This window comes from Temnothorax longispinosus, chromosome 2 (assembly GCF_030848805.1).
Source record: "Temnothorax longispinosus isolate EJ_2023e chromosome 2, Tlon_JGU_v1, whole genome shotgun sequence".
NCBI classification, from domain to species: Eukaryota; Metazoa; Arthropoda; class Insecta; order Hymenoptera; family Formicidae; genus Temnothorax; species Temnothorax longispinosus.
The window spans coordinates 5,838,578-5,862,944 of record NC_092359.1 but is presented as its reverse complement, the minus strand read 5'-3'; the positions used below and the strand labels follow the sequence as shown (position 1 = coordinate 5,862,944).

The 24,367-nt window shown below is 34.3% G+C and overlaps 5 protein-coding genes across 28 annotated transcripts in view; 2 read left to right on the top strand and 3 right to left on the bottom strand.

The window, feature by feature from the left end:
• Positions 1-15,901, top strand: part of Mmd (disintegrin and metalloproteinase domain-containing protein mind-meld) — a 40,693-nt gene extending 24,792 nt beyond the window's left edge. For 2 of the 19 annotated variants that reach the window (XM_071771125.1, XM_071771122.1), the window contains exons 19-26: positions 2,728-2,827; positions 5,155-5,304; positions 7,271-7,342; positions 8,839-9,020; positions 10,873-11,239; positions 11,517-11,633; positions 13,055-13,264; positions 15,145-15,901. In XM_071771125.1, coding sequence (XP_071627226.1) covers positions 2,728-2,827; positions 5,155-5,304; positions 7,271-7,342; positions 8,839-9,020; positions 10,873-11,239; positions 11,517-11,633; positions 13,055-13,264; positions 15,145-15,628 — 1,682 coding nt within the window. In that variant the 3' untranslated portion in view covers positions 15,629-15,901. Of the gene's footprint in view, positions 1-12; positions 116-2,727; positions 2,867-5,154; positions 5,305-7,270; positions 7,343-8,838; positions 9,021-10,872; positions 11,240-11,516; positions 11,634-13,054; positions 13,265-15,144 lie in introns of all 19 variants that reach the window. The other 17 variants (XM_071771116.1, XM_071771115.1, XM_071771123.1 and 14 more) reach the window with 15 other exon arrangements.
• Dila (centrosomal protein dilatory) overlaps positions 1-17,990 on the bottom strand; it is a 69,394-nt gene extending 51,404 nt beyond the window's left edge. For 2 of the 3 annotated variants that reach the window (XM_071771137.1, XM_071771141.1), the window contains exons 1-3: positions 17,692-17,990; positions 16,598-16,758; positions 12,727-12,767 (exon numbers count right to left, since the gene is read on the bottom strand). Coding sequence is in view for 1 of the 3 variants with exons in the window: in XM_071771141.1 (XP_071627242.1) it covers positions 12,727-12,766 (40 nt within the window). In the remaining 2 variants the exon portion in view is untranslated. Of the gene's footprint in view, positions 1-12,726; positions 12,768-16,597; positions 16,762-17,691 lie in introns of all 3 variants that reach the window. The other variant, XM_071771138.1, reaches the window with a different exon arrangement.
• Positions 17,991-18,765: 775 nt separating this feature from the next.
• On the top strand, positions 18,766-21,472 carry LOC139808050 (sin3 histone deacetylase corepressor complex component SDS3). 2 transcript variants are annotated; one of them, XM_071769666.1, is made up of 8 exons: positions 18,766-19,014; positions 19,188-19,251; positions 19,321-19,434; positions 19,504-19,705; positions 19,783-19,963; positions 20,360-20,474; positions 20,561-20,645; positions 20,705-21,472. In XM_071769666.1, exons 1-8 carry the CDS (start codon positions 18,888-18,890, stop codon positions 20,798-20,800), a joined length of 984 nt encoding a protein of 327 aa, XP_071625767.1. In that variant the 5' UTR covers positions 18,766-18,887; the 3' UTR covers positions 20,801-21,472. The 2 variants fall into 2 exon arrangements, with proteins under 2 accessions (XP_071625767.1, XP_071625766.1); XM_071769665.1 differs by having other exon boundaries at positions 18,771-19,014; positions 20,357-20,474.
• LOC139808053 (E3 ubiquitin-protein ligase MARCHF3) lies at positions 20,832-21,794 on the bottom strand. The gene is made up of 2 exons (XM_071769670.1): positions 21,573-21,794; positions 20,832-21,335 (listed from the first exon to the last, which is right to left on the bottom strand). The coding sequence occupies exons 1-2, from the start codon at positions 21,792-21,794 to the stop codon at positions 20,832-20,834; spliced, it is 726 nt and encodes a 241-aa protein (XP_071625771.1).
• A 101-nt stretch (positions 21,795-21,895) lies between these two features.
• LOC139808052 (uncharacterized) lies at positions 21,896-24,193 on the bottom strand. 3 transcript variants are annotated; one of them, XM_071769669.1, is made up of 6 exons: positions 23,467-24,193; positions 23,059-23,218; positions 22,797-22,978; positions 22,484-22,610; positions 22,229-22,401; positions 21,896-22,150 (listed from the first exon to the last, which is right to left on the bottom strand). In XM_071769669.1, the coding sequence occupies exons 2-6, from the start codon at positions 23,203-23,205 to the stop codon at positions 22,135-22,137; spliced, it is 645 nt and encodes a 214-aa protein (XP_071625770.1). In that variant the 5' UTR covers positions 23,206-23,218; positions 23,467-24,193; the 3' UTR covers positions 21,896-22,134. The 3 variants fall into 3 exon arrangements, with proteins under 3 accessions (XP_071625770.1, XP_071625768.1, XP_071625769.1); XM_071769667.1 differs by having other exon boundaries at positions 21,896-22,134; positions 23,467-24,165; XM_071769668.1 differs by having other exon boundaries at positions 21,896-22,134; positions 23,602-24,162.
• Between the last annotated feature and the right edge of the window lie 174 nt (positions 24,194-24,367).

The following is a 24,367-nucleotide window of genomic DNA, read 5'->3' as shown; positions in this document are numbered from 1 at the left end:
TGATCGTTTCAGGAGCCACCAACAACAATCTCTCTACGGGATTGATGGTAGTGATCATGGTGGGTGTGGTGACGGGCGTCTTCCTTGGTTTTGCACTAATTGCTGTTTGCTACAGGTACAGTAACAGCGAGATCAGATCGCCCGCGATCAAGGCCTGTCGTCTTCGTCTTCGTCGTAATGCGTGGCTAGCTGGATGATGATGATGATGATGATGAGGAGGCATCGCACGCGGCCATCATAATATCGATCACTCTTAGCCTATTCTACTCAGTGTTCACCTATTACACGTATAAACGCGAGAGTTGCAGAAAACAAAACTCGCTGTGTTCAGCTCACACGACGATAACGGAAAAAAGTTATTAATATCTTGATTAATGTCTCTTATTTATCATTGGCCTTCACCTGCTCTTCTGTTTTGGCACTTCCGAATAAGTTGCAAGAACTGCTAACATAAGCAATCTCTCCAAACTCTCCCTTTTGAATCCTATTACGTGCTTCGTAGTTGCTAGATTGCTTGCGTCCTTATACTTTTCATGCTTCAACTTTCGGTTCGCTGAGATTCTAGTTACCCCGCATCTCCTAGATTCCTTGCTAAGGAGTTCCTTAGAAGAGCAAGGTGTCTTACTATGAATTCGAGACTGTTTAGTTCCTGTTACACTGTAATCCTATGCTTCACACACTAACTCTAAGTTATACTTTGAATCTTGAAACATTTTAGATAATGCATAGCAATTTCTAGAATCCTTGAAGTCTAAATATATTGGGTTAACATTTTAGTGTTTATTATTAATTAAAGTAGCCGTTGTCAATCATTGAGAATTCCAATATTACTTTCAGCTGCGTTTATCAATATGAGTTTTCTATGAAAATTGAATGCAGCTGGTTTTGAGTCTGAATCGCTCGCATATACATGAAAACATAAATATATATATGTATACACCTTTTTTTTATATATATTATATATTTATATATATAAACAATATTGTCACTATGTGGTGTGTGCTATGGATGTGCTCATGGCATAGTGATTTATGATCGTGACTATGTTGTTCAAGCGAAGATCTCCATTTTAGTGATCGCGTTTCGAGGGATGACAAGATAGATGGCAAATATATGCGGGTTAAAAAATTGTTTAGAAAGCAGAGTTTTTTAAAGCAAATAGATACAAATTTTGAAAATTTAAAACACTAACATTTTATCTCTCTTTAAATTTACATTTTCTTTGGATTTTTATGTTTTATATACATCAAGAAAAATAACAAACAATATTAGTCATATATTAGGCAAACTCTGTCAAATAATAGTGTGTGTGAAGTATATTTAAAATTTTTCTGGTCATTCCTCAAAAAGCGACGTCAAAAAAACTATACAATGTGCCAGCTGCTTGTATGCCCTATGAAAGCATGAAAGAAACTGATTAGCGAAGAATTTATTGGACATCGTCAATTACCAATAACTGATGTAACAATTGTGTGCAACTTGACGGAAGCTTGCAAATTAGAATAATCAATTTTTTTGAGTCAACGAAACTGACTCTTTATAAAAAATCGATGTTCCGATGAGTTTAAGTGATGCGTTTAACCCTTTCGGGAAGATATATATTTTCTAACTCCCTGTAATTTAATTTACTTATAGTTAATTATTATTATCATTAAAAAAAGAAATATTTAAAACTGAAAGGGTTAATAGACCTGCATTTTTCCAGAGAGAATGCGAGGGCAGGGTTCTAAGATTAAGCGATCCTTAGACTTTGAAATCCACGGATCTAACCGTCTTTGGATCTTCGTATTCTTGGATACTAAGAGATCCACAGATTTCAGTCCCTGGATGTTGAACTCCATAGTTTCTTGAAATCTTACGGATCTATGAATCTATACAGATTATTCATAGGATCTCTAAACTTTTGAGATTTAAGTCTGATAACTAGGATACATAGATTTTCAGATCTGAGAATCAAGATTCTGAAAATCTCTCGAATATATCATTGCCCTAATTATGAAACTTTGTAACTTCAAATTCTTGCAGACTTTTTATTTTTATTGCTGAAGCGCGCAAATGAATTCCACACAAAACCGAACGTGACGCGTCTGCATTTTTTGTCAGCCTTCTGCATTTGTTGAGTTACAAGGTTTTAGTAATTCGGTAATGCTGCAAAGAATGTTTATTCTAAAATGCAACTCGAAATTTACTTTCTTATATTTATTATAATAATGAGAGTATCCCGCAAAATATAATACTATATGTATCGAAATAAATCGCACTTAATTTTTTATTGTACTATATTGTATTTGTAATTTTAATAATGTAAGTAAAGTTTCAGTTGCATTACTTTAAGAATAAATACTCCATATCATAGATCGTAATTGTCTACGTATATAATAATATACATATATGGATGTATGTCTCTCTTCACGTGCTGATATTGGCTTCTCTGTTTCTTGTCTGTTTCTGTCTGCCATCTCTGTCTGTCTGCATGCTGTGGGACGCTCGGATACGAAAATACCGAATCGAACCACCCTCCTGCACTGCGTAAACTGCGATGGTGTAAATCCTCGTTTCGCAAAACAAAAATATAATAAATGAACAAATAATAATCCATTTATGACGGCGTAAACGATGGCCCGCCACATCTGACGGTGATGATGATGATGATGATGATGGATGATGATGATGATAATGATGATGACGGTGATGACGACGAATTACATACATACAATACGCATACAGAGAACTACCACGGCTCTAACACTGTATTTTTAGTTGGTATGCTCATGTCGGTGGTAGGGGGTGTTTTCGTAGTATTTGCTCTAATGGCTCTCTGCTACAGGTCAGTCGTAGTACATAAAAACTTCTCCCTCTGTCTCAGGTTAGTGTGCAGAAACATACACAAATAGAATTTTTCTATGTCCTTCTTTTTTTATTTTTCTCTTTTTCTCTGTCCATCTTTCTTGTTTCCTTCTCTCTCTCTCTCACTCTCTCTCTTTGTTTCCGTATATACTGCAAGGAATGGAAGGAGTGTATGCGCATTACGAGTGGCACGCTGTTCTTCGAGAAATTTGCAATGCAGCTTCTTTTTTCAGCAAGTTTTTAATTTCGCTGCTTGATGTTGCTTTCATGTTCAGTAATGTGCAACAAAATCTTAAAATCTAATTTTATTATTTCATTTTTGTTTAATTTAATTACATGATATACAATTACGTCTTTTTTAAGATAATCAGTTGATAGCCTTTGTATTATAATATATTTAATCTCTCTCTCTCTCTCTCTCTCTCTCTCTCTCTCTCTCTCTCTCTCTCTCTCTCTCTCTCTCTCTCTTCTATCGATGAAGCTCGATTTTTCAGTACTTAATGTAATCTTTATATTCTTTAAATCATTTTTAAAGAGTCCTAAATTAAAACGCTTAACGACTTATATATTTTACAGAATTAAATTTCACAGAACAAATCGTTTTTATCTTATTGTTAGTAAATTTTATTTTGCAAAAATTAATTCAAGGACTACTGCAAAAATAGAAGTTTTGATTAAATTGCTTGCTAAGATATTTGATTACAAATTCGTCGAAGAATAAAACTTTGCTACTAGCATACGATCTTTCCGCAACCCTCTTTACGCATTTATACATATGCACATGCACATGCATATATTCATGCCATTAGACTTCAATATCTTTTACCTTGTATCTTTTTACTACTTCTCTTTGATATTTTTTTCCATCATGATTTTAATTTTCATTCCCTTTGCTAATGATAAGAGGAATTGCATATGCAAAATATTACAAAGTTTACCATTAAGCACAATAATTAGTACTTAAATATGACAATTATATCAATATTGCCTAATATTATCTAAAGTATTTAAATATTTTTCATTCAATTGCACACTTTAAAATTGATATTTATTTTTATATAACAAGAAAAAATATTTGTAGTACTCAGAAACGTAATATTCATGTTTTATAATTCTATTTACTATTAAACTTAACTTATCTCTTATTCGTTTAACCCAAAGCAGCATATATACAATATCTTTCTTTCTTGGAAAGATTACAATAGTTTCAGTTTTGTATAATAATAATTTTAAAAACAGTTTATATAATCAAAACACGGCATTATAAATAAAAGCGATAATATTATCTTGCTAAATATTTTCAAGACCTCTCTTTACTATTACATTTTCATGCTGTTTAGAGTTAAACTTAATATTTGTCTTTCATTGATTATTAGTTAATGGGTACTGCAGTGGAGGGTGATCCCTGTAAGGGTATCTGCAAATGTACCAATTGACTGGTTATCTGTTTTGCTTCGGAATTAAGTTTTGCATGTCAAGAGGATCCGTCGATTTCCATAACAAGAATGTAAATCGAACGTTGAGCAAACGCAAATTTCGCTTTACAATGCTTATATAATATCTGTCATAATTTTTTGATCACAGATAATTATGTATGTAGACTCTGATGAACCTCATCCGCCAGTTTAAGAGGGATTATCGACACCATGTTTATTTGCATCGATGGACTCGTGTGTCAAGATAAATAAATAACAATCGTCGCAAAATATTGGACATTGTTGAATATTAATAAGTTATATTGCAAAGTGATGGACATTAATCAATAAGGATTATGATTAACATTTGATCAATATCGTGTTAATGTTATTGAAAAATTGTTATTTCAATACGTAATTTAAAAAGAATTTTACAATATATAAGAAAATTTAGTATTAAATTTCTTTTACATAAACTGTTACATTTGTTTTTAAATTTAAATTTTTAATTTGTCTAATTTGTTATGTATCGACAAATTTTTTGAACTCTCGTATGTTAGTAACGTTTATATCTTCTATTTATGTCTCTATAAAACAAATTCGGTACTCTACACCAGTTACTCCAGGTAACTCTTCGTTATTAATTAATTAGATGAAATTGTTTTGTAATTAACTTTAAACTAAATCATACACTGGCAGTTATGCTAACAATTAATAACAATATTAATCGATCCATGCAATATCCATGATAATCCCTTTTAACATCGTTAAAATCCTCGAAAATTATCCGCACTTTTCAAACAAATACTCTTCCGCTAGCTTGCATGCGCTTTATCACTTTTTCCCGCGATATGGAGTGACATACTATGCATAATCAGCAAATTTCTGACAGAAGGAAGAGCACCGTCCAAAAGTATGACCCGCCATACTCGAAGAAGCCGCAGCCGAAAACTTACAGCGGCGTTTCCGGTAATCATCATGCGGAAGCATTGGACTCGGTTCACAACAAGATCCTCACTTTCGGCAGCATGCCTCAGTACAGGTACGGCGGTCATTTCGTTGCTTATTTTGCTAACCACTGGCTATTCTGGATTACAGGAGTATTTTAATACGTTGGAAGAGCTTGCCAAAAATTGACGAGCTTTGCAAGAAATATACAGAAATATACAGAAAACTGACCAAAACCAAGTTTTTGAAGTAAAATTTCTAATATTCGAAGTAAAGATTCGATTCTAAAAATTTTAACAGCCGTCAGAGATTAAAAATTTTAAGCAAACTGCTAACGAGATAATCTTCACGATTTTTATATTTTCAATATTTTCGTTCAACTATAACAGCAATATCGTTCTTTAGTTAAAAATTCCATACAGATTATCATAATAGAATTGCTTAGTAATTATTACATTAACAAGAATGTACATTAGTAATAAGAGCATCCCATTACATCTTACATCTTATCTCATTTTTCATCATACTCTTCGTAATTTCTTACACAATCGGCAAATTTTGAGAAGTGCATGTTAAATATATATATTTTTTAAACCATTACAATATCCCAGAATTCGTCCCACAAATGTTAATTGAGCATCATGCGTTTATCGATGTATGATGTAGGACTTATTGCAGCTCGAGATGCTTCTGTCGTTCGATCGTTTTCGAAAGGCATTGTTATTATATAACATAACGACGAACGAAGTTCGCAGTATATTTTTGTAATTTAGACAGCTACAAGAAGGGCCAAAAATTATCGGTAATCGACTAGCTTACATTCAAAATAAATTTTATAATATTTTTTAATAAAACAATATTCAATCCTTTTTTTATGTATATCAATTTACGATAGTATTTTTGGCCTGTCCTGTATAAAGTTACGCTTATATTATTGAAAATGCGCGAGCTGCTTTGTAAGAAGTGAGCTAAAGTTTGCTTGAAATGTTAATGCAATTTTGGAGTTCGATACCTTTTTATTTCAGGTAAATCTCGACTCCTAAACTTTACATAAGCTTTAGTATGCGCTTTATAACAATTTTCCTGATAACTGTTAATTGCATTTTAGATCCCTAAATATAAAGTATCTTTAAAGAATTACAAAATAATGTGCAGATGTAATGGATTATTATACATATATAGAAAAGTAAAATTATATATTTTTATGAGACAAATCTCTTTTTTATAAAATTTCATCTCGGTATATTAGAGATAATAATTTAAATTACGACATTAAGTTGAAGCGTTTTATAAATCTCATCCTGAGATTTTAAGTTAATAGTCGGAAATTGACGAAATAGATCTTGTAATAAACCATACACTTAATATTTATTTAACTATTATTCGCGTTTATCTTGATAATAAAATCGAAGCGCGCGAACGACAGAAAATTACGAGCCTTGCTCGATCGATTTTTTTTATCCCGGAAGTGAAAGAGATAGCATTACACTAACAGAATTTTATTAACCCTCAATTATTATAAAAAGTGCAGCGCTGATGCTTTGTGCAGAAATAATTTCATTTAAACAGGTAACAATTATTCAATTCAATTTGCAATTCCATTTATTTTTGCTAGATTTATAATTGCCAAGATCTTTATTTAAATTTGTCTGAAATTTTTATTAGTTAGGATATTTTTTGATCATCAAAATAATTCTTGATAAATTTTCAGTGTAATTTGTGTAGCTTAATATAACTGAACAGAACTAATTATAACAAACAAACTTATTAGTTACTTTGTAAAGAAAAGAGAAAATTCATATAAAAATTGTATTCTCTATAAAATTTTATTGCAATTTCAGTACGCATATCATCCTCTAACAAGCGAGGTAGTATATCATTTCATAAACTAAATTTCAAAAATAGGAAAATAAATATCGTGGTTACGTATTTATAAGAATGGAAGGAGAAATACGTTTCTTAACAGAGTCAAAATTAAAGGCGAGTTAGACAAACGGTGCACATGGTAGTTGAGGGTTAATAAGAATAGCCGCGGCATGCCTATATTAGTATATTTCTAGCCGCGGCGAGACCCAGCGCGTGCTGTTTCGACACCCGAATAACGTCATCGCCGTCGACGAGCCAAGAGTCAAGTAAGTCTCATGTGTGTCGCCATCATGTTTAATTATCAGGTTCGATCCAATCAAGGAATTATTTCTACCATCTTTCTCAAAAACAATCCGATGAAAAAAAAAGAAATCTATCTTGATGGCATTCCTTAGTTGACGAAATTATTGCAATTAATAAAATTAAAACATTCTTTTTTTTAATTAACCATAAAAAATCCGTAAATTACCCATATAACAATTAATAATTAAAATTCGGCGGAAATTAAAATTATTAATATTCGTCCAAAATTTTGTACAGTGCATCCGTAGAGTCTTAATAATTGTTATTCCTTACTTGGATCACAATTTTGCTAATGATCGTTGCGATTCTCGATCGGCGATCCACCTACGTCTTAAAAATATAAAAAAATAGTATCGTCGCGTTGCGGTTATTGTAATTGTAGCTTCATAAATTTTTTGCAATCTAGAGAGTCAAAATTCTTCTTTGTATGTAATTATGTTTATTAATCCGGCTCTGGATTTCTCTTGTTGTATTTCGCACGAAACCATTTTCTGCACAATCACGTTTTTAATAATTCAGCTGACTTTGCAACACACACGCTGCGGTCGAACTGAATATGAATAATTCGATCCTCGCATGCTTATTGCTGTCCATCGCACTACAATGTTAATTATTTTATCCCGCTGTAATTTTTTGTTTATTGCATGGTAATAGATGCACTTATACAGAGTATCCCAGTATTATCGCCACATCTTTTAATTCTTGAAGATGATTGATGAATCTGGGATATTATGTACAGCTAAATATCGTCAGTCGTTAATTATACATTGAACCCCCTTCAAGACACTCATTGAAAAATTGATTTTTCATTTAGCATCTCTTTCATCGCAAAAATATCATTAAATATTATATCACCGTCCATTCTCGCAATCAGATGCAAGCAAACAATGACAGGATAATTGCAATAGTTACTGCAATTATTAAAAAACATGGTGGACAATCTATAAATTGCAGCAATTATTGCAAATACCCACACAACTATATATTATAATATCAAAGTTTCAAAATTTATGTCTCTCTATTGAAGATAAAAACCATTATCTACAATTAAATGATTTATCTCTTGTCAATCATTGTCATATTTAAATACTTATTTAATTAGGAAAAAAGAGAAAAATGCTAGCAATAACTAAAATTTACTAAAAGATCCATATGTACGTGTGCGTGTGTATGTGTGTGAGATATTTGTTGTCATATTTGAACAGTGTTCCACGGAATCTATAAATTTCGTATTATCTTTAGCTTGTTTCGGTTTATAAAATAATGTTATTATAAAGAAAAATTATAATATTGGAGGACACGAGAGTTTAAAATTCAAGATCTATTTTTATTTTATGTTCTAATACTTTTAAAAGATTAACACGATTAAGTTTCTGCACATTTATTTTTGCGGAGATAAAAGTTAACAGGGTATTGATGATAAAAGGGAACATCGACGTAGATCTGTTCGATCTTTCAGGGAGCATAAACCGCAGCCGAAGAGGCTCGGCATGGAGGACGAAGATGGAGGTACGGGAGCAGAGGAGGTTGTCTCTTTCATTGATCTCCCACCAAACAGTCTCACAAAGTTGCCTGAGAAGGGAATTTTAAAGAAACACGGTGGTTACGGTATTGTAATGCCTGATAGTTGTAACACAACAAGTGAGCATGATGACTCACGATATCTCGTAAAGAATAGCTGAAGGAAGTTCGAATTTTGGCGAGCCGAAAGATCAAGCGATAGCTTATAGCCGAACTTGTAGCTCAACAATATATAAATAATCATACGATGTTGCAATAGTAGAAAATCATGGCAAAAAAAAGGAATTTTCTAAAGCTTTTCTCCAAATATTTTAGTTTTATTACTTTTAATCCAAAATCATTTTGAGTAATAACCAATCTTATTTAATCTTACTCAGCATCAATATTCTGTTTCTAGTTTCTATATACTTTAAGGGGACTATAGGGGCTATAGGGACTATAGGGTCAGATTGTCGAAAAATCGTTCTTGTTTTTGACAATATTTTGTGACAAACTGAATAAATGTGCAAAAGTTAAATTTTAAGATATATTTGTACAATATATAAAGAGTAGAAAAAAAATATTTTTTATTAACAAATATTCATATATATAAATATACGATATATATAGCTGAAGTATACTCTGCTTTTTTTTCGTTTTGCGATAATATCTCAGCTCTCGGTGGTCTGATCAGGGCGAATTTTAACTAGAAATCTTAAGAAGGCTTATCATTATCTGGTAAACCACTAGAAAAGAAATTGAATAAAAATTAACAAAACGGCAGCTGTTATTAAAAAAAAATTTTAATAATAGCAAATTTTTTTCTTAATAATAGCTGGCATTTTGTTAATTTTTAATCGATTTCTTTTTAGTGGTTCACCGGATAATAATAAGCCTTCTCAAAATTTCTAGCTAAAGTTCGCCCTGATCAGATCACCGAGAGCCGAGATATTATTGCAAAACAAAAAAAAAGCAAAGTATACTTCAGCTATATATATCGTATATTTATATGAATTATATAAATTTAATAAACAATATATTTTTCTACTCTTTATGTGTTGTATAAATATTCCTTAAAATTTCACTTTCCAAGCAGTCGAGTTTAAAAAAAACTATCCACAATCTTGCGTATACATGCTCGGTTGTCTTTCGATTCCTTATGAGTTCAAACTTCTTGCATCGATTCTTCACGAACGTTAACCCTTTATAAATCAGTGATTCACCTATACTTCATTTTCATCGTCAAGTGAAAAAAAAACGACTAGCAAAGTTCAGTACATATGTAGTTATAAATACTAACATTATAAAACATTTACTTTGGGATTTAACCCTAGCTGGCCACACTTATTTTCGAATCCTTAATTCGCCACACTCCGGTCTGTGAGACTGTTCGACTTGTCATATTGTCATTTTCATTCTAATTAATATTTTTAAGCTTGTAGTGTAAGAATTGGAAATACGGAGTAAGATGAATAAAATGTTTATACTAGTATCAGATCAAGAAAATGATTTGAGTTTAAACTGAACTTATTATAAGAAAAAGAAAACCGAGAAACGTTCAGTGATTCACTGGACCGGAATGTGGCGAGCTATAGTTAATATCATCCTAAGATATAAGGGGTTAATACAAAACTGTCATAAAAGGATCTTTTTAAAGGCCTTTATCATTTAACTCTTTTGTGCGCTGATTACCTCCAGATTTCGAGTTTACATTTTACTATGTGCAAATAAACTATAGGATAATTTTTGTCTCCTATAACATCTAGTAAGGAAATAGATTAATAAAACAAATATTAGTAATAAATATCAATGATAAAATATCATAAAATGTCAATCCACGAATGTGCACGCAAGAGGAGTTTATTAATCACGAGAAAAAAAAATGGAAAGGGAGACGAAAGGAAACTTGCGCACGAAAGGATTAACGCAAACTGCACCACCGAAAAAAAGTCCTCTTTTTATGGAGCGGTAACTCGAGTCACGTCTTTGCCAGGACTAGGAGGCGCGGAGCACGTGGGAAGAACTATGAACCAGTTGAACCAGCTGAACCAGTTAAATCAGCTGGATGGCTATCATGAGGACTTACTCGAGGCGCTGAAGACCGCGGCGAGTCGTCGCGATCTCGTGAGTACCCCATCGGGCAGTAGCAATCTTCTTGACGACGATGCGCTACGTAAGTCACTGGCCGTGGTCGGCTATTCTGATATGTACCGCAAGGACACCGATGGCCAGGACAATGGTATTGACAATGGGCAAGAGGAAGAAGAGGACGACGTGGAGCTGCAGCCGCCGTGCGGCACCATTCGCATACGTAATCTCGAGGATCTCATTCGTCAACTCGAGCACCGAGCAACCGCAAGGTATATAGATCTTTATATATATATCAGTATTTCTTTCGTGCTTCGCGAAATTTTAGATCCTTCAGATAATTCTTCGATTTACAAGATATTTAAATATCGGTTTTCGATATCGTTTAAATATCGATTTTAAAATTTTAGATCACAAAATAGATTTTGAAGCCCTTGGAACTATAAATTCTTTGATTTTAGCATATACACTCGTTGGTCGCTTGATTTTTATAAGTTCTGAATTTCTTTTTGAAATTATAAAAATATCAATGATTAATTCTGTCATCAGACCCTACATGACTGGCCAGATGAGTCCGAGCGGGTCCGAAGAGATTCGAACATCCGAGGGCGAGCCGGACCGACACTACAGAGTCGATTCTTCTGTTTGTAGCGAGTCATCACAAGGGTAAGAACTTATGAGAGAAAAATATATGCGCGCTTATGACAAACCAGCTTTTAAACCCAATTCAGACAATGAGCGTTAATTTCGAAGTAACATTAAGATAATAATTTCGAATTATGAGGATGTTTATTACAGTACACGAAAAATATTCTTAGACCTTTTAGCAATACTTTGTAAATTAGACATTCAAAGGTGTATTCTTATCGAAACGATTGGCTAAATACGTTTGAGCTTCTTCATACTTTGTTAATCACAATTATTGTCAGCAGACATTTCACACGCTGCCATAACTCTCACTGTGAATCGCTTACTATCTTCTCTTTCGCCAACTTATTACCTTAACCCTCTCATACGTCAATTAATTGCAATGGCGAATTGCCATAAAAATATTTTTTCTAAATATATAAATTACACTTTTAAATTTATATCAATTTTATTATCTAACTCGTTAACTTGAATGTAATTTTTATGTAGGATTTCTACATAATCAAGAATATCATGTATTCTTTTTCTCCCCCTAATTACTTCTAATATCATATGTACCTATATATTTTCATCGCTAGTTCTCAGAAACTAAGTTAAGAGTAAACTTTTCATAAAAAATCACATATGCAAAATTATAATAAATATTCCGTATTTTAAAGTAAATATATAAAAAGCAAGAAATAAAAACGAAAAAATATCCAAATTGATACAGTTTGTATCAAAGTAATGGAAATAATTGTAATAGGATGAGAGGGTTAACTTGTTATCTTATTCTGCTTTCTATCTTGCGCATCAGAAGGCTGTCAGACTCAACGCATTTATTTTATGTATATCAGACACTATATTCGATGTTTTGCGAAACCGTAGATTACAGTAAAACACGCGCAAGAATAACGAGAAAGAGATACACACTTGGTAATAAATCATGAAGTATTCATGCATAGAAAATTTATCCAAGGCATAAAATGCGGAGTCTGTTTATACTAACTAAATAATCGTCGTAATGAGCTTAATTATAATAATAATTGTGATACAATTAAAATATTAATGAGGCGCCAAATAGCAGCAGAATTGTACATGAATTCTTTAGTGTCAAGTAAAATTGACTTACCGATACCAGGTACCAGGTGTGAATGTTGCTGTTGCCGCATTCTAGAAAACACAGAAAAAAATTAATGATTACATTATGCGTTATATATAAAGAACATACAGATAATTAATTAATTGTACAAAAAAAGATGGAACAGATATAGGGATAAATCACTCGAGTATTTTTTATATAAATATTAACTTTTATATATGTAATATCTCTAAATTAAGTTCTCAAGTCTCAAGGAACAGGAATTAAATTCCGAATAGCGTGTAAAATTCTCAGCGCGAATGAAATTGTCGCGTAGCCCGTGGAACTTATGCAGGAATTGGTTGGATTTCCTACGTAGAAGCAGAAGATGTAGCCGCGGCCGCGACGAGGACACTAGTAGATTCGTCTACGGTAGATACCGTCAGCCGACGTCCCGAAGTCCTTACGGCAACCATCAACACACCCATCAACACTCCCATCAAATGCACCCCGAGGACGAGGGTATCTATGAAACTGCCGATCCTGACAGAGGCTCAAATACTAGGGGTGAAACACCCGATTGTGAAAGGTATTGCAAGACTCTGCGTCACGAAAAATCCTACGGCTTCACTAGTAGCAATTATTCACTGTCACCGAGACATGTTATTCGGCTCACATCTGTATCACTCCTTCTATCACGATTCCCACACGATAACTCACATATATATCTCAGATAAGGATGGTGCATGTGTTGTCGTTTGCGAAAAGAAAATAATGTAAATCGCAATATAAAGCTGACATCAAAATAATTGTAAAACAATGTACAAAAATTGTGTGTCGTATCGCACGTTAACAAAGGGCGCAATTTAATAAAAACTTGAGAGAAAGCAGGATTTTAGATTTCGACGAAGTTACATTTGTAATTGTTCGAAAGATTTTTCCGTTACCGCGGATATTCAAGAACAGCATATATACGTAAAACAGAAAATTGTTAGTATTGTGAGAATCGCAATACTATTGGCTGGAAAATCTGAAATCTACGTAAAGTATAAATGGACTCGGCATACAATATTTAATTCCGCAGTTGCAACGTTCGCAATTGCATCGCAGATTGAATTAATAAAGCAGTTCGTTGAAAAAATAATGCAACGTATGACATTTTGCAGAGAGAAGCTAATGCACACGAAAGTCTGCATGCTTTTTCATTTGCTTCTGCGTTGTATGAATGTTGCTCGAAACAATAACAACACACACGCGTGGCTATAGTGAACTCGAGATACAAATACGTCCCAAATCTATTAGATATTCTTCTTCCAATAGCAAAGATTAAATATTGACAATTTATGCTTTATAACTAATTTTTTTTTATTTTCAATTAACTTTCATACAATTGATTAATACCTAAACAGATTTGGGACATCTAAAGCCCATTCTACAATAGCCGTAAAGTATGCGTTAAGACGTAAGCAGTAAGCTATTGACTAATGGGATTTTTACAATCCAAGAATGATCGACTGTAGTTGGTCAATTTTTACTGCTTACGTCTTAAAACATACTTTTACGGCTATTGTAGAATGGGCTTAACAGAATTCATGATTATAACCAAATCTCGTGCATGTCGCTTCTAGTATACTGCATTGCAAAAACTCGTTAAACTATGGTAGATGAATTTCTCAATTTCTCAAGCGATTGTAAGAGACTTTTTCTAATCTATTTCGCGCAATAAAATGACCTACATTGTGATTGATGTATATGCACTTATCCTTATCTGAAATTTCTTTTTATTAGAATATTTGACGATAATGTGTATAAGGAATGTTGAATTAAAATAGCAATCGTAGTGATGAGTCACAAGGCTTCGCACGCGCTTTAAACGTTTTAATTAACTTTTCAATTAACGTGTGTACGTGATATTTCCTCTAAAGAGCTTAATTTGAATTTAATTGTAGTTAGAATAAAGTCGTATAAAACGAATGAATTCTGCGTGTAAAACTAGTCAAATATCATTATAAAAATCATAAAAAATATATCAATCAACAGAAAAGTTATATACCTATATAATTCTTCTAACTATTAAATTGATTGCTTTTAAAATTTAGATTTTTTATTTTATAAAAATATTAAATCGACAAATACAATTATACAATTTATTCATCATATCTCCAATTTTTCAGCTATTAATTAATCAAAAGTTCTCAGAAGTAAGAACATTTGCCGATTTGTTATATCAATTTCAGCCTTATAACCCTTCTTATTTTGCAATATAAACTTTTTATCATACATTAGTGTGGCCTGGTTATAAAACTCTTAGGAAATAATCACGTATACACCAGATACAGCTCCCGGTTCTGGGTCGACTGGTCTCAACTTGGCTCCATTTACTGAATGTTGTTACGTCGTGCGTTCGAATGCAGCATTAGTGGCGGTGGATTAGATCCAATGGGCTCGTGTAATCTTATTATTTTCTAGTGATGCATTTATTCAAGCTCAACAACAAGTAGCCCGGTGGACTAGTGAGGATGGAGGAGGAGGAGGAGGAGGAGTGCAGCACCGGCCACCGCAGCAGCCACCACCGCCGCCTGCGATGCCGGTGCAGCAACAGGCGCAGCAGCAGCAGCAGCAACAGCAACAGCAACACCAACTGCCGGTGGAACAACTGCCAATCAAGCAGCGCGGCTATTATCCATCCCCCCCACAAACCGAAAACAACCACGACGCCGGCAGCAACGCCGAAGTCGAATCTGCTCAATCCCAACAATTGCAAACGCTAAGCGAAGTTCGTGGAATCGATGTTAATCACATGCCTAATATTAACAAACGCCCACTAGACGATAACTTTAGTCTAGATTGTAACATAATGAATAATGATTCCCCTAAAGAATTAACCAACAACACTAGTGATAACGAAAATACTGCCCTACTGCCCCCCCATTTTCCTGAGTACAAGCATTGATAATTAATTAATCGATGACAGGTAGTGTCCGAGGAAAAAAAAAAGAAAGAAATGGGAAAAATCGTAATAATAATAATAATACTAATAATAAAACAGCATAGTGGTGTGACAATGATGATGACGATGATGTAATCTCGAACTCGCATTTTATACTGAATAGTGTAAATAACGATAAACTGTAATTGCGACGATTACAACAACATGTATTAAATTATAATGAATTCAAATAATCTATATGAAATGTTTATTAATAAATATTAGTAAAATGATTTACTCAAATCTTGTTGTCTGTTATTTCATCTCTCTACATGAATTTAACGATTATGCTTAGAAAAGATATTAATTTGTGAATTTTTGTTTAATTGAGCGAAATCCAAAATATCCTGAATTTTCAAAATGTATACATATCTCGTTTATCTCATAATTATATCACGGTCAATCAGGACGACGTAATATGTATTCACGCTAGATATTAAATTTACCATTGAATAACAAAATAATTTGGAGTTACATAAAAGATTCATACTCATACATTTCGATGATAGAAAAGTGATTGAATAAGTTTGGATAAGTGAAGATATTTATTTATTTATTTATCTTTAATGCAGCAAAAACGACCACACAGAAAAAAGGAATATTCTTGATTCGAAAATACCTGTAGTTTCAACTTGGAAATCTTGAAATGAGATTCTATTGCGTTAAGCGAGGAAAACTTGCTTAAATAAAATCATTTTTTATATTTCAATCAAGAAAAAAAGTTAAAATAAAAGTAAAATAATAAAATAATTAAGGAACTTATTGCCAATTTCTTTTATGTTCTTATTAAAATAAAAAGTTGAAATTCTTATAAGAAGATTATAGATAGCTGCGTATATACGAAACAATGAATAGTTATAATTTGAGTATATAAGTTTTGATTTAATACTCCTTTTTTTCTGTGCAGTAATTACAAAATTTTCCAATCATTACCTCCAGATCCTTGGGGCTTCACGAAAGGTTAGTCAGAAGAATTTACCCAGATTCGATAGTCTGTAATAATGGAATTATTGAGATATTCCTTGCAGTTTCTCCGTCATCACCCAATGTTTCCCTGACTTCTTCCACCTCGTTCACTTTCTCGTGGTATTCACCTGCTGGCATAAGAACGCGTTAATTACGCGCACATTAATCAGAGTATCGCTTTGTAGTGTCTACAAGTTAATATTAAATTCTATCAGATATGACTTTGTAACGTACTACAGAGTGCATTAGCTATCAGAAAAAAATTTTGTAGCAATAATTCCATTTTAAAGCACCGTGATCGAATTGACGCGTTCTTTCTTTTTCCTGCTAATAAATCTGCAAGATAAGAGCACGAAATACGAGGCAATCGACTCGTTTGTGTAAAATTTTGTAAGCAAAACGAATAATATTTGGGGAACAAGCAACAGAGAATGTTTTATAATTTTTAAGTATTTTGGCGGCGGCGGTTCAACGTTTCTTATGATATGCGCGATCATCGCGTTGCGAGAACGATCGCGAAGAAATTTAAAAATAAAACGATACAATTTAACGTAAATATTCTGTGAAATAGAGGTTTTGAGGAATAAAAAGAGGCACACGTACAAATAAATTTGAAACATTTACGACGAATTACGTAAACGAGCGAATTACGTGCCTGTTCTTTAACGAAAAACGGAATTGTATTCGTAAACGCACATATTTGGAACTCATTAATTCGCACTCCCGACGTTCATACGCATTTTGGAGCAATTAGCTCGCTCCCTCGTCGCGATCGTTCGCGATCGCGACAAGCAAAATGAGAACGACAAACGCGCGATCATTCTCTGTAATTACTCAATAGATTATTAATTTCCGTGCTTAATGAGAGATTCGAGCTATTCACCGAAGCGTCTTTCCACGCGATTCACTCATTCGAAGTAGAAATCGAAACGGAGGCAGGAGACGCGAATTCCGAGGTTATCGTCTCGCTGCGACACGCGGGACAACGATTCTACTAATTGTAAGATTCGGATGTATCGCACTTCGAATCATTTATTTCCCATGCACAACAATTCACTCACCGATCACGCCACATTGCAGGAGACCCGTCAAATCACAGCCGAGAAGCGGGAGGGTGATACCGGCGCGGCGCGGCGTCCACCGGCCGGCGTCCAGCACGGCATTTGGTCGGCTTTTATTCGGTTTATCTCGGCAATCCCACTCGCTGCAGTCGACACGAGAAGAAACAGAATAATTCGGCGTACATTCAGCTTGCAACACACACATTCTGTAACCGGAGGATTTCTTTTCGTTCACGAGAAAGATATTATTTATATGAGCGACAACGTCTCGCGTGTACGCTCGACACTCGGCAAACTTCGCGCGGGGACTGCGGGGAGAGAAGAGCAGACATACGATCTGCTGTTTCCTTCTCTCTTGAGCTGTTAGAGGCCACGCATTACGCATTTCGGGTGGCCTCTCATGTCTCGCCGAGTGCCAAGTCTCGAGTTGGCAAATCGACGATGCGCTATGTTACATTTATGTTTATATTTACGAGTTTTAATTGTTATATTTATAAATATTGCAATTATATTTACAAAAAAATTGCAAATTAATAAATAAATTTTATTAAACATAAAATCGCGTATGATCATGTAGGTACTTCCGTAGTTTTTGTACCGTTAAAATTTAACATAAAATTAATTAATTAAATAAATATTTATGGAGTACTGGAGTCGTCTACGGAGTGCCGCAAAAAAAGACGGTACCCAGCGACGCTTCGTCAAAAATCATCTAAAACAGAAAAATCAAACAGAAAATAAAAATAGATACTATAATCTAGTCTTTGTCGTAGCCGATTTTAAAAATATTGATTTTTTACAAAATGGCGGGCGCTCGAACTCATTGGGCACGTTCAGCAGAACAAACCGCTCAGTAGCAATCGAACGTGATTGGCTCTTACTTTTAGAACCAACCAATCAACGCAGATTGTTGATAAGACGAAACTCAACAGTTGTGTCTGCTGAACGCGCCCAACGTAGCGATTTTCAAGATCGCGCGGCGGCCATTTTGATCGAACCTGAGGTTGGGTTGGTGTTCGCGATAGTCGCAGCAGGTCGCAGAGTCGCAGGAGAGGAGTGACGTAAAAAAAAGGAACTAACCTAACCTAACCAATCTAACCATCTAACCTAACCCGCAGCGTTTGTTGTGTGTCGCGATTCGCGATCAGAAGTGTTGGCGTCTTGCATCTGCTTGCATCGCTTAGATATGTGTGACGATGTCGTATCAAGACTCGCCGTTTTCTACAATGTACGATCGTCAGGACGATTATGACCTCGACGAAGATAATGAGGAGTATCTGGAGGAGGACAGGGATGCCGAGGAGCAAGATGAAAGCGATGAAGGTGATAATGAAAAGAAATTATATGCGTTTGCACGAGAACTATTTTTCCCGCATGGTTTTGTGCTCGTAATTTTCAAGTTATAACTTCCCCGTAATATATTAAGTAATATATAATTTAAGTAACGCATCGAGAAGTATTTGTAAAAGTTAACGAAGTCAACGGAAACTTTTTAGATACTGAGGAGGCGAGCGAAACCGACATGGGAAAATCCGAAGAATATACAGAAATCAAAGAACAGTAAGCCTACAAAGTTACATATACATGATTTTAGCACTAGAAATTAAATTTCAATGTTTAATCTTTCAGAATGTACCAGGATAAATTAGCCAGTTTGAAAAAGCAGCTGCAGCAGTTAAAGGAGGGCACGCATCCTGAATACAATCGTAAGCTAAAACGATTGGAAGCACAATATAAAGAACGGTAATTGCTCGCTTATTATTGATATTATTTGCATAGAATGCATACTAATTGAGATTTTATCTTTGTCAGACTAAGACTGAATATAATTTATCGAGATTATCTGACGGAATGGGTAGAGCGCGATTACATATTGGAGAAGAAAGCAGCAGCGAAAGAGTTTGAAGAGAAAAAGATCGATCTTAAGGAAAATCTACTTACTGATATGGAGGAAAAGCGAAAAATGATCGAATCAGACCGTCACACGATGGAACTTACTGGTGATTCCATGGAGGTGTTTGGATTTATCTTTTTTGCTCAAGTAATACATATATATATCTTTTATTAACATTATTCTAATCTTTTAATTAGGTGAAGCCAGTAATGACGAGAAAATTACGCAGACGTCCTAACGACCCAGTACCTGAAAAAGTAGAAAAAAGGAGAAAACCGCCTCCCGCACAACTGAATTACGTATTGGATGAGAAAGACATTGAACTTGATTTAAAAGCGATCAATCGCGCAAAAGCGCCAGCCACCATTCGCAAACCAGGTGCACATTACTTGGTATCCTAAAATACAAAATACTAGCAGAATATTGGAAAACTAAGTAGTGAAAGTCTATGAGTGCGGTCCGTTTCATTCGTTCTTGTTCACCGAATGTTGAACAAGGATAAGTGATGCATTATGCGCATCATGCGTGAAACGGAACGCACTCTATGACTCTCTGTTCCTTGTGCAAGAATTCACAGAATTTCGAGCTAGCCAATTTCATTTATAACTTTCAATATTTAGTTTTTTTTCCCAGAGCTACAGTATTTTAATTCTCGAATTTTGTGACACCTTGTACATAGACGCAAAAGCGCGAACGTATAATCAATGTAAAGATTAAGAATAAGAAATAAATTTTTTTAATTAATGCATAACCGTAACGCTGTATTTACAGTAGTTTTACCACATTACAACGCGGTAAATATTCCATCTCAACATATATCACAGCCGCCTGAGACTCCATTGGTGGAAACTCGGATAGAGGACGGGAAATTATTATATGAGCGAAGATGGTACCTTCGATTTATTTCTACTATTTATATTTAAAACTTGATTCCTCTTAAATATAAAGGGATCCTTTGGTCGAATTTCATTAAAGGTTCCATCGTGGTCAACCTGTCTATGTCGAAGGCAAGGATCTTAATAGGTTCGCAGCGAACATTTCTGCAATCGGCACCGAAGCGGTAAGTATTCGAAGCATTTAAATAAATCGCGCATCTTCGCAAGGTACATATTTTTTCAGATCTGGGTGAAGAAAGTATCGGACAGCAGCAAAGTACGCATTTACATATCGCAGCTGAGTCGTGGAAAGATCTCCATCAAACGACGGGCCTCCTAATCAACTTCTTTATTATCTTTGGCATCTATTGTCAGACTTGTGACATGTCACATCTGTCGTTTCTAATTAAAGCGATATTTTCCGGCATTAAGTCGACGATTTTTACGCTACTGGTTTTCTGCCACCAGTAAAACCATGCTTTTTGGTGATATTGCAGCACCATGTAGATCCAAACGAAGAAAGACAGGATTAGTAGCGCCATCATTGACAGTAGGGAATAGGTGGTCCATCGCGCGGGTGGAAAATTGTCGTAATTCTTCATAGCATAAAAATCAGCAGCCACTACACAGATATAGGAACACGCAATGGTCACTGGGGTGACTATAAGACATCTGAGTAGATCGGCCTTCACATTGCGGACATATATCTGATGCTCGTTCTGATTCAGGCACAACCAAATTACGACAGACCAAAAAACCTTGTAACGAGGCGTTCGTTCCATCCGGAACACGTGACCGCACAATTCACAATTATTCCTATTGCTTTCTTCTAACCATCGCTCCAAACATTTCAGATGAATCGCGCCCATCGTTCCCTAATCCAAATTATCATTATTGTAATTATACGATTGAAACGCTCTTCAAATATATGTGATCGAAAAAATGAAGTCGGTTCATAAATTGGAATATTTATAATTCATTAAAGATGAAACAATAAAAGCAATATAAAGAACTGTGTGAATGTTCAATGTTCTGCATCTTTAGAAATTTTTAATTCTTGGTTCTCCAATTTATTGCGTAATTGAATTTTTATTTACACTGTTCTCTCGAACCTTGCACTTGCATGGGTATATAATAGGTAGCTCTTGGTTAGGGTCGTAACAAATACGACAATTCATGTCCACCGATTCGGATGATAATTCGTTCCTTTTTTCTAACGCAACATCGAACTCCGATTGGTTTATGTGTAACGATGGCTTCTGTTCTAGTTCTATTTCTATTTTTGAAATTATGTTATCTAAAATGTCGGCTACTGAATTACTTTTCTCAATCATCACGAGAATGAAATTTCTGCAATAATTTTTATAAACAAATGCCTGTGTGAAACATGAGACAGATGCATCATAATTCACAGATGTATAGTTGGAAAAGGGGATTAAAGTTAGGAGCATCCTTTATTATTGTGTGTATAAAAATTTGTATTATATTATACTGGATACAGTTGAGTTAGTCGCGTGAAATAATCTTAAAGAACCATGTAACTATATGTGCACTTTATAATTAATGAGTAAACTATAAACGAATGTTTGTCACTCCGCCATCATGTCCACACTGAGGCAATCTTCACCCATATTACTGGGCGACGTCTCAAGTTCTCCAATTTCGTTCGATTCACTAAAAAAATTTATCACTTTAATAATTTCACTTTTATTAGAAATCCCCAAAAAGAGGTAAATAACATTTATCAGCAACAAAGAGAATAACTTACCTGTCCAAGGAAGGATCATTACTAAACATTTCTGTTGGAACTGTCGGTGGTGCTTTCTCTGGCACAAGTTCCAGATATGTCTGACGAGATTCCAAGTGTCTTTCTACCTCCTCAGGTGTCATGTGTCCATCAGACATCAAGGACATCGGAACTATATTATTCGAGGATTGTACCTGTAGTAAAAAAATCAATTACAATAGTCTTATAATAAAAATTGACTTTTAAACATATTACATGAAATTTAAGTGCACTTACTACAGGTATGTTGTTCGTTTTAGCAACTTTTGGCGTACTCCTTTTCTTCTTGCTAGTGCTGAGTGGTTTTGTGACCATTGACGAATGATGAGAAGTGTGATTGTTGATATTCATCTCAACTTTCTTCCTGAAAGTTACATATATTGATGTAATAAGAAATTCATAAGAATTGTATTTTATGGGTAATGCTTTTTATATTATATTGCATATTATTACAATGCATTGTCGTAGATAAACTATTTGAACAATTTCTCATTGGTTTAAAACAAAGTTTCCTTTATTTCACAATCAGATCATTATATAATTTCCTTACCTCTTGGAATTGTCGAGACGAACAATTTCCTCATCTGACGATTCGGTTTCATCGCTTTCGCTGAATGACGCATCTACTTTTTCATACTGCAGCAGGCGATCTAATAGGAAACTCTTGTCCCTGTTCACCTTGAGCAGTTTTCTTTGTGTGGAACGCAAAGCTTCCTGGAAACATTCATTCTCCTGCAACATAATACATATTTCGTCCATGAAATAAATAACGTGGAAAAGTGTTTTAGGATATCAAAATAATCCTTGCATACATAAATCAAAAATTTCAGCTTCCTTTTGAGGTTACGATACTGGTCCTTATAGTTAGGCACTTCTTCCTCGGGACTCTCCTCATCGTCTTCTTCTTCTGCATCTGCATTGTTGTTGGCAATGGATCTGCAATACCATCCTTCCAACATTGATCATCTGCAGCTGCAAGAAAACGTCATTTTCAGTTGTCAGCACTCGTGGAAAATTTTGCTTTGACCGGAGCTTCCTTATTACACTCAACATCACAATACACAAAAGTTACATATAAATGAATTATTAATAAATTTGAACGGAAAAGAAATTTATCCAGACAAAAAAAAATTTCTTCTCGTCAAAAACAAGTAAATGAATAGACAATCAATACAAAATTAGGATGTAAGATCGACAAAGAGTCTCCTTCAGACACGCACTTTGGTTTCGTTCCGGGAGGTTAAGTCGCGCAAGAAACGCGTTAACTTGTGCCTCAGCCGTTTAATTGTGCGAGGAAACGGATGTCAGGCTGCAATAAGCTGTGATATTTACGGCCAATTTTCTTTTGCACTCACTTGAAACCCCAGAACGATTTGTCGCACGTCGCAAGCGCTCGCGGCGGCCGATTATTGCGAAGATAAATAAGCTGTTTATGACTGGCTTCCATTCTGAACTCTTTATCGATTCCGCAGTAACTTCAGCGCCTTGCCGGTCGGAACGGAAGCGCGCGTCGAATCATATCAGTACTGCAAACATCAAGAAACTAAGCGCTGTTCCGTGATGAAATATCCCTAACCATTTGAAAAATATTTTGTGATAGCGGGAACTATGAAGTATAATTTTTTAAACGAAAGAATTAATATTTTCTCATCATCAACACTTTAATGACCAACGATGTCACATTGGTGTCACTTGTGTGCCGATCGTTAACGATCGCTGATGCAACATATCTCTATTATTTATATCAGAGATATTTATATCAGATATAAACAGGGAAAAAATCCATTATATTTTTTAAATACTTTGATTATTATAAAATAAACAAATATTTGAGGCTTTCCGCTACTTTAAATAACAACACCAATTGATAAAAATATCTGAAACAGACATATGAAAGGCGAAGGTGTCGAATTTGCCATGTAAATAAAATAAGAAAGGACATATTTTATAAATTATAATTTTTAAAAATCTCTTTATATCAGAGGGTGTTTTGCAAACTACCACTTAAAAAAAAATTATTAAATCTGTACATTTAAATGTTATAATAAGTTTAAATATATGTATAATAAAATTCTATTCCTAAACATATGTATAATATGTAAATTTGAATTTAAATATATG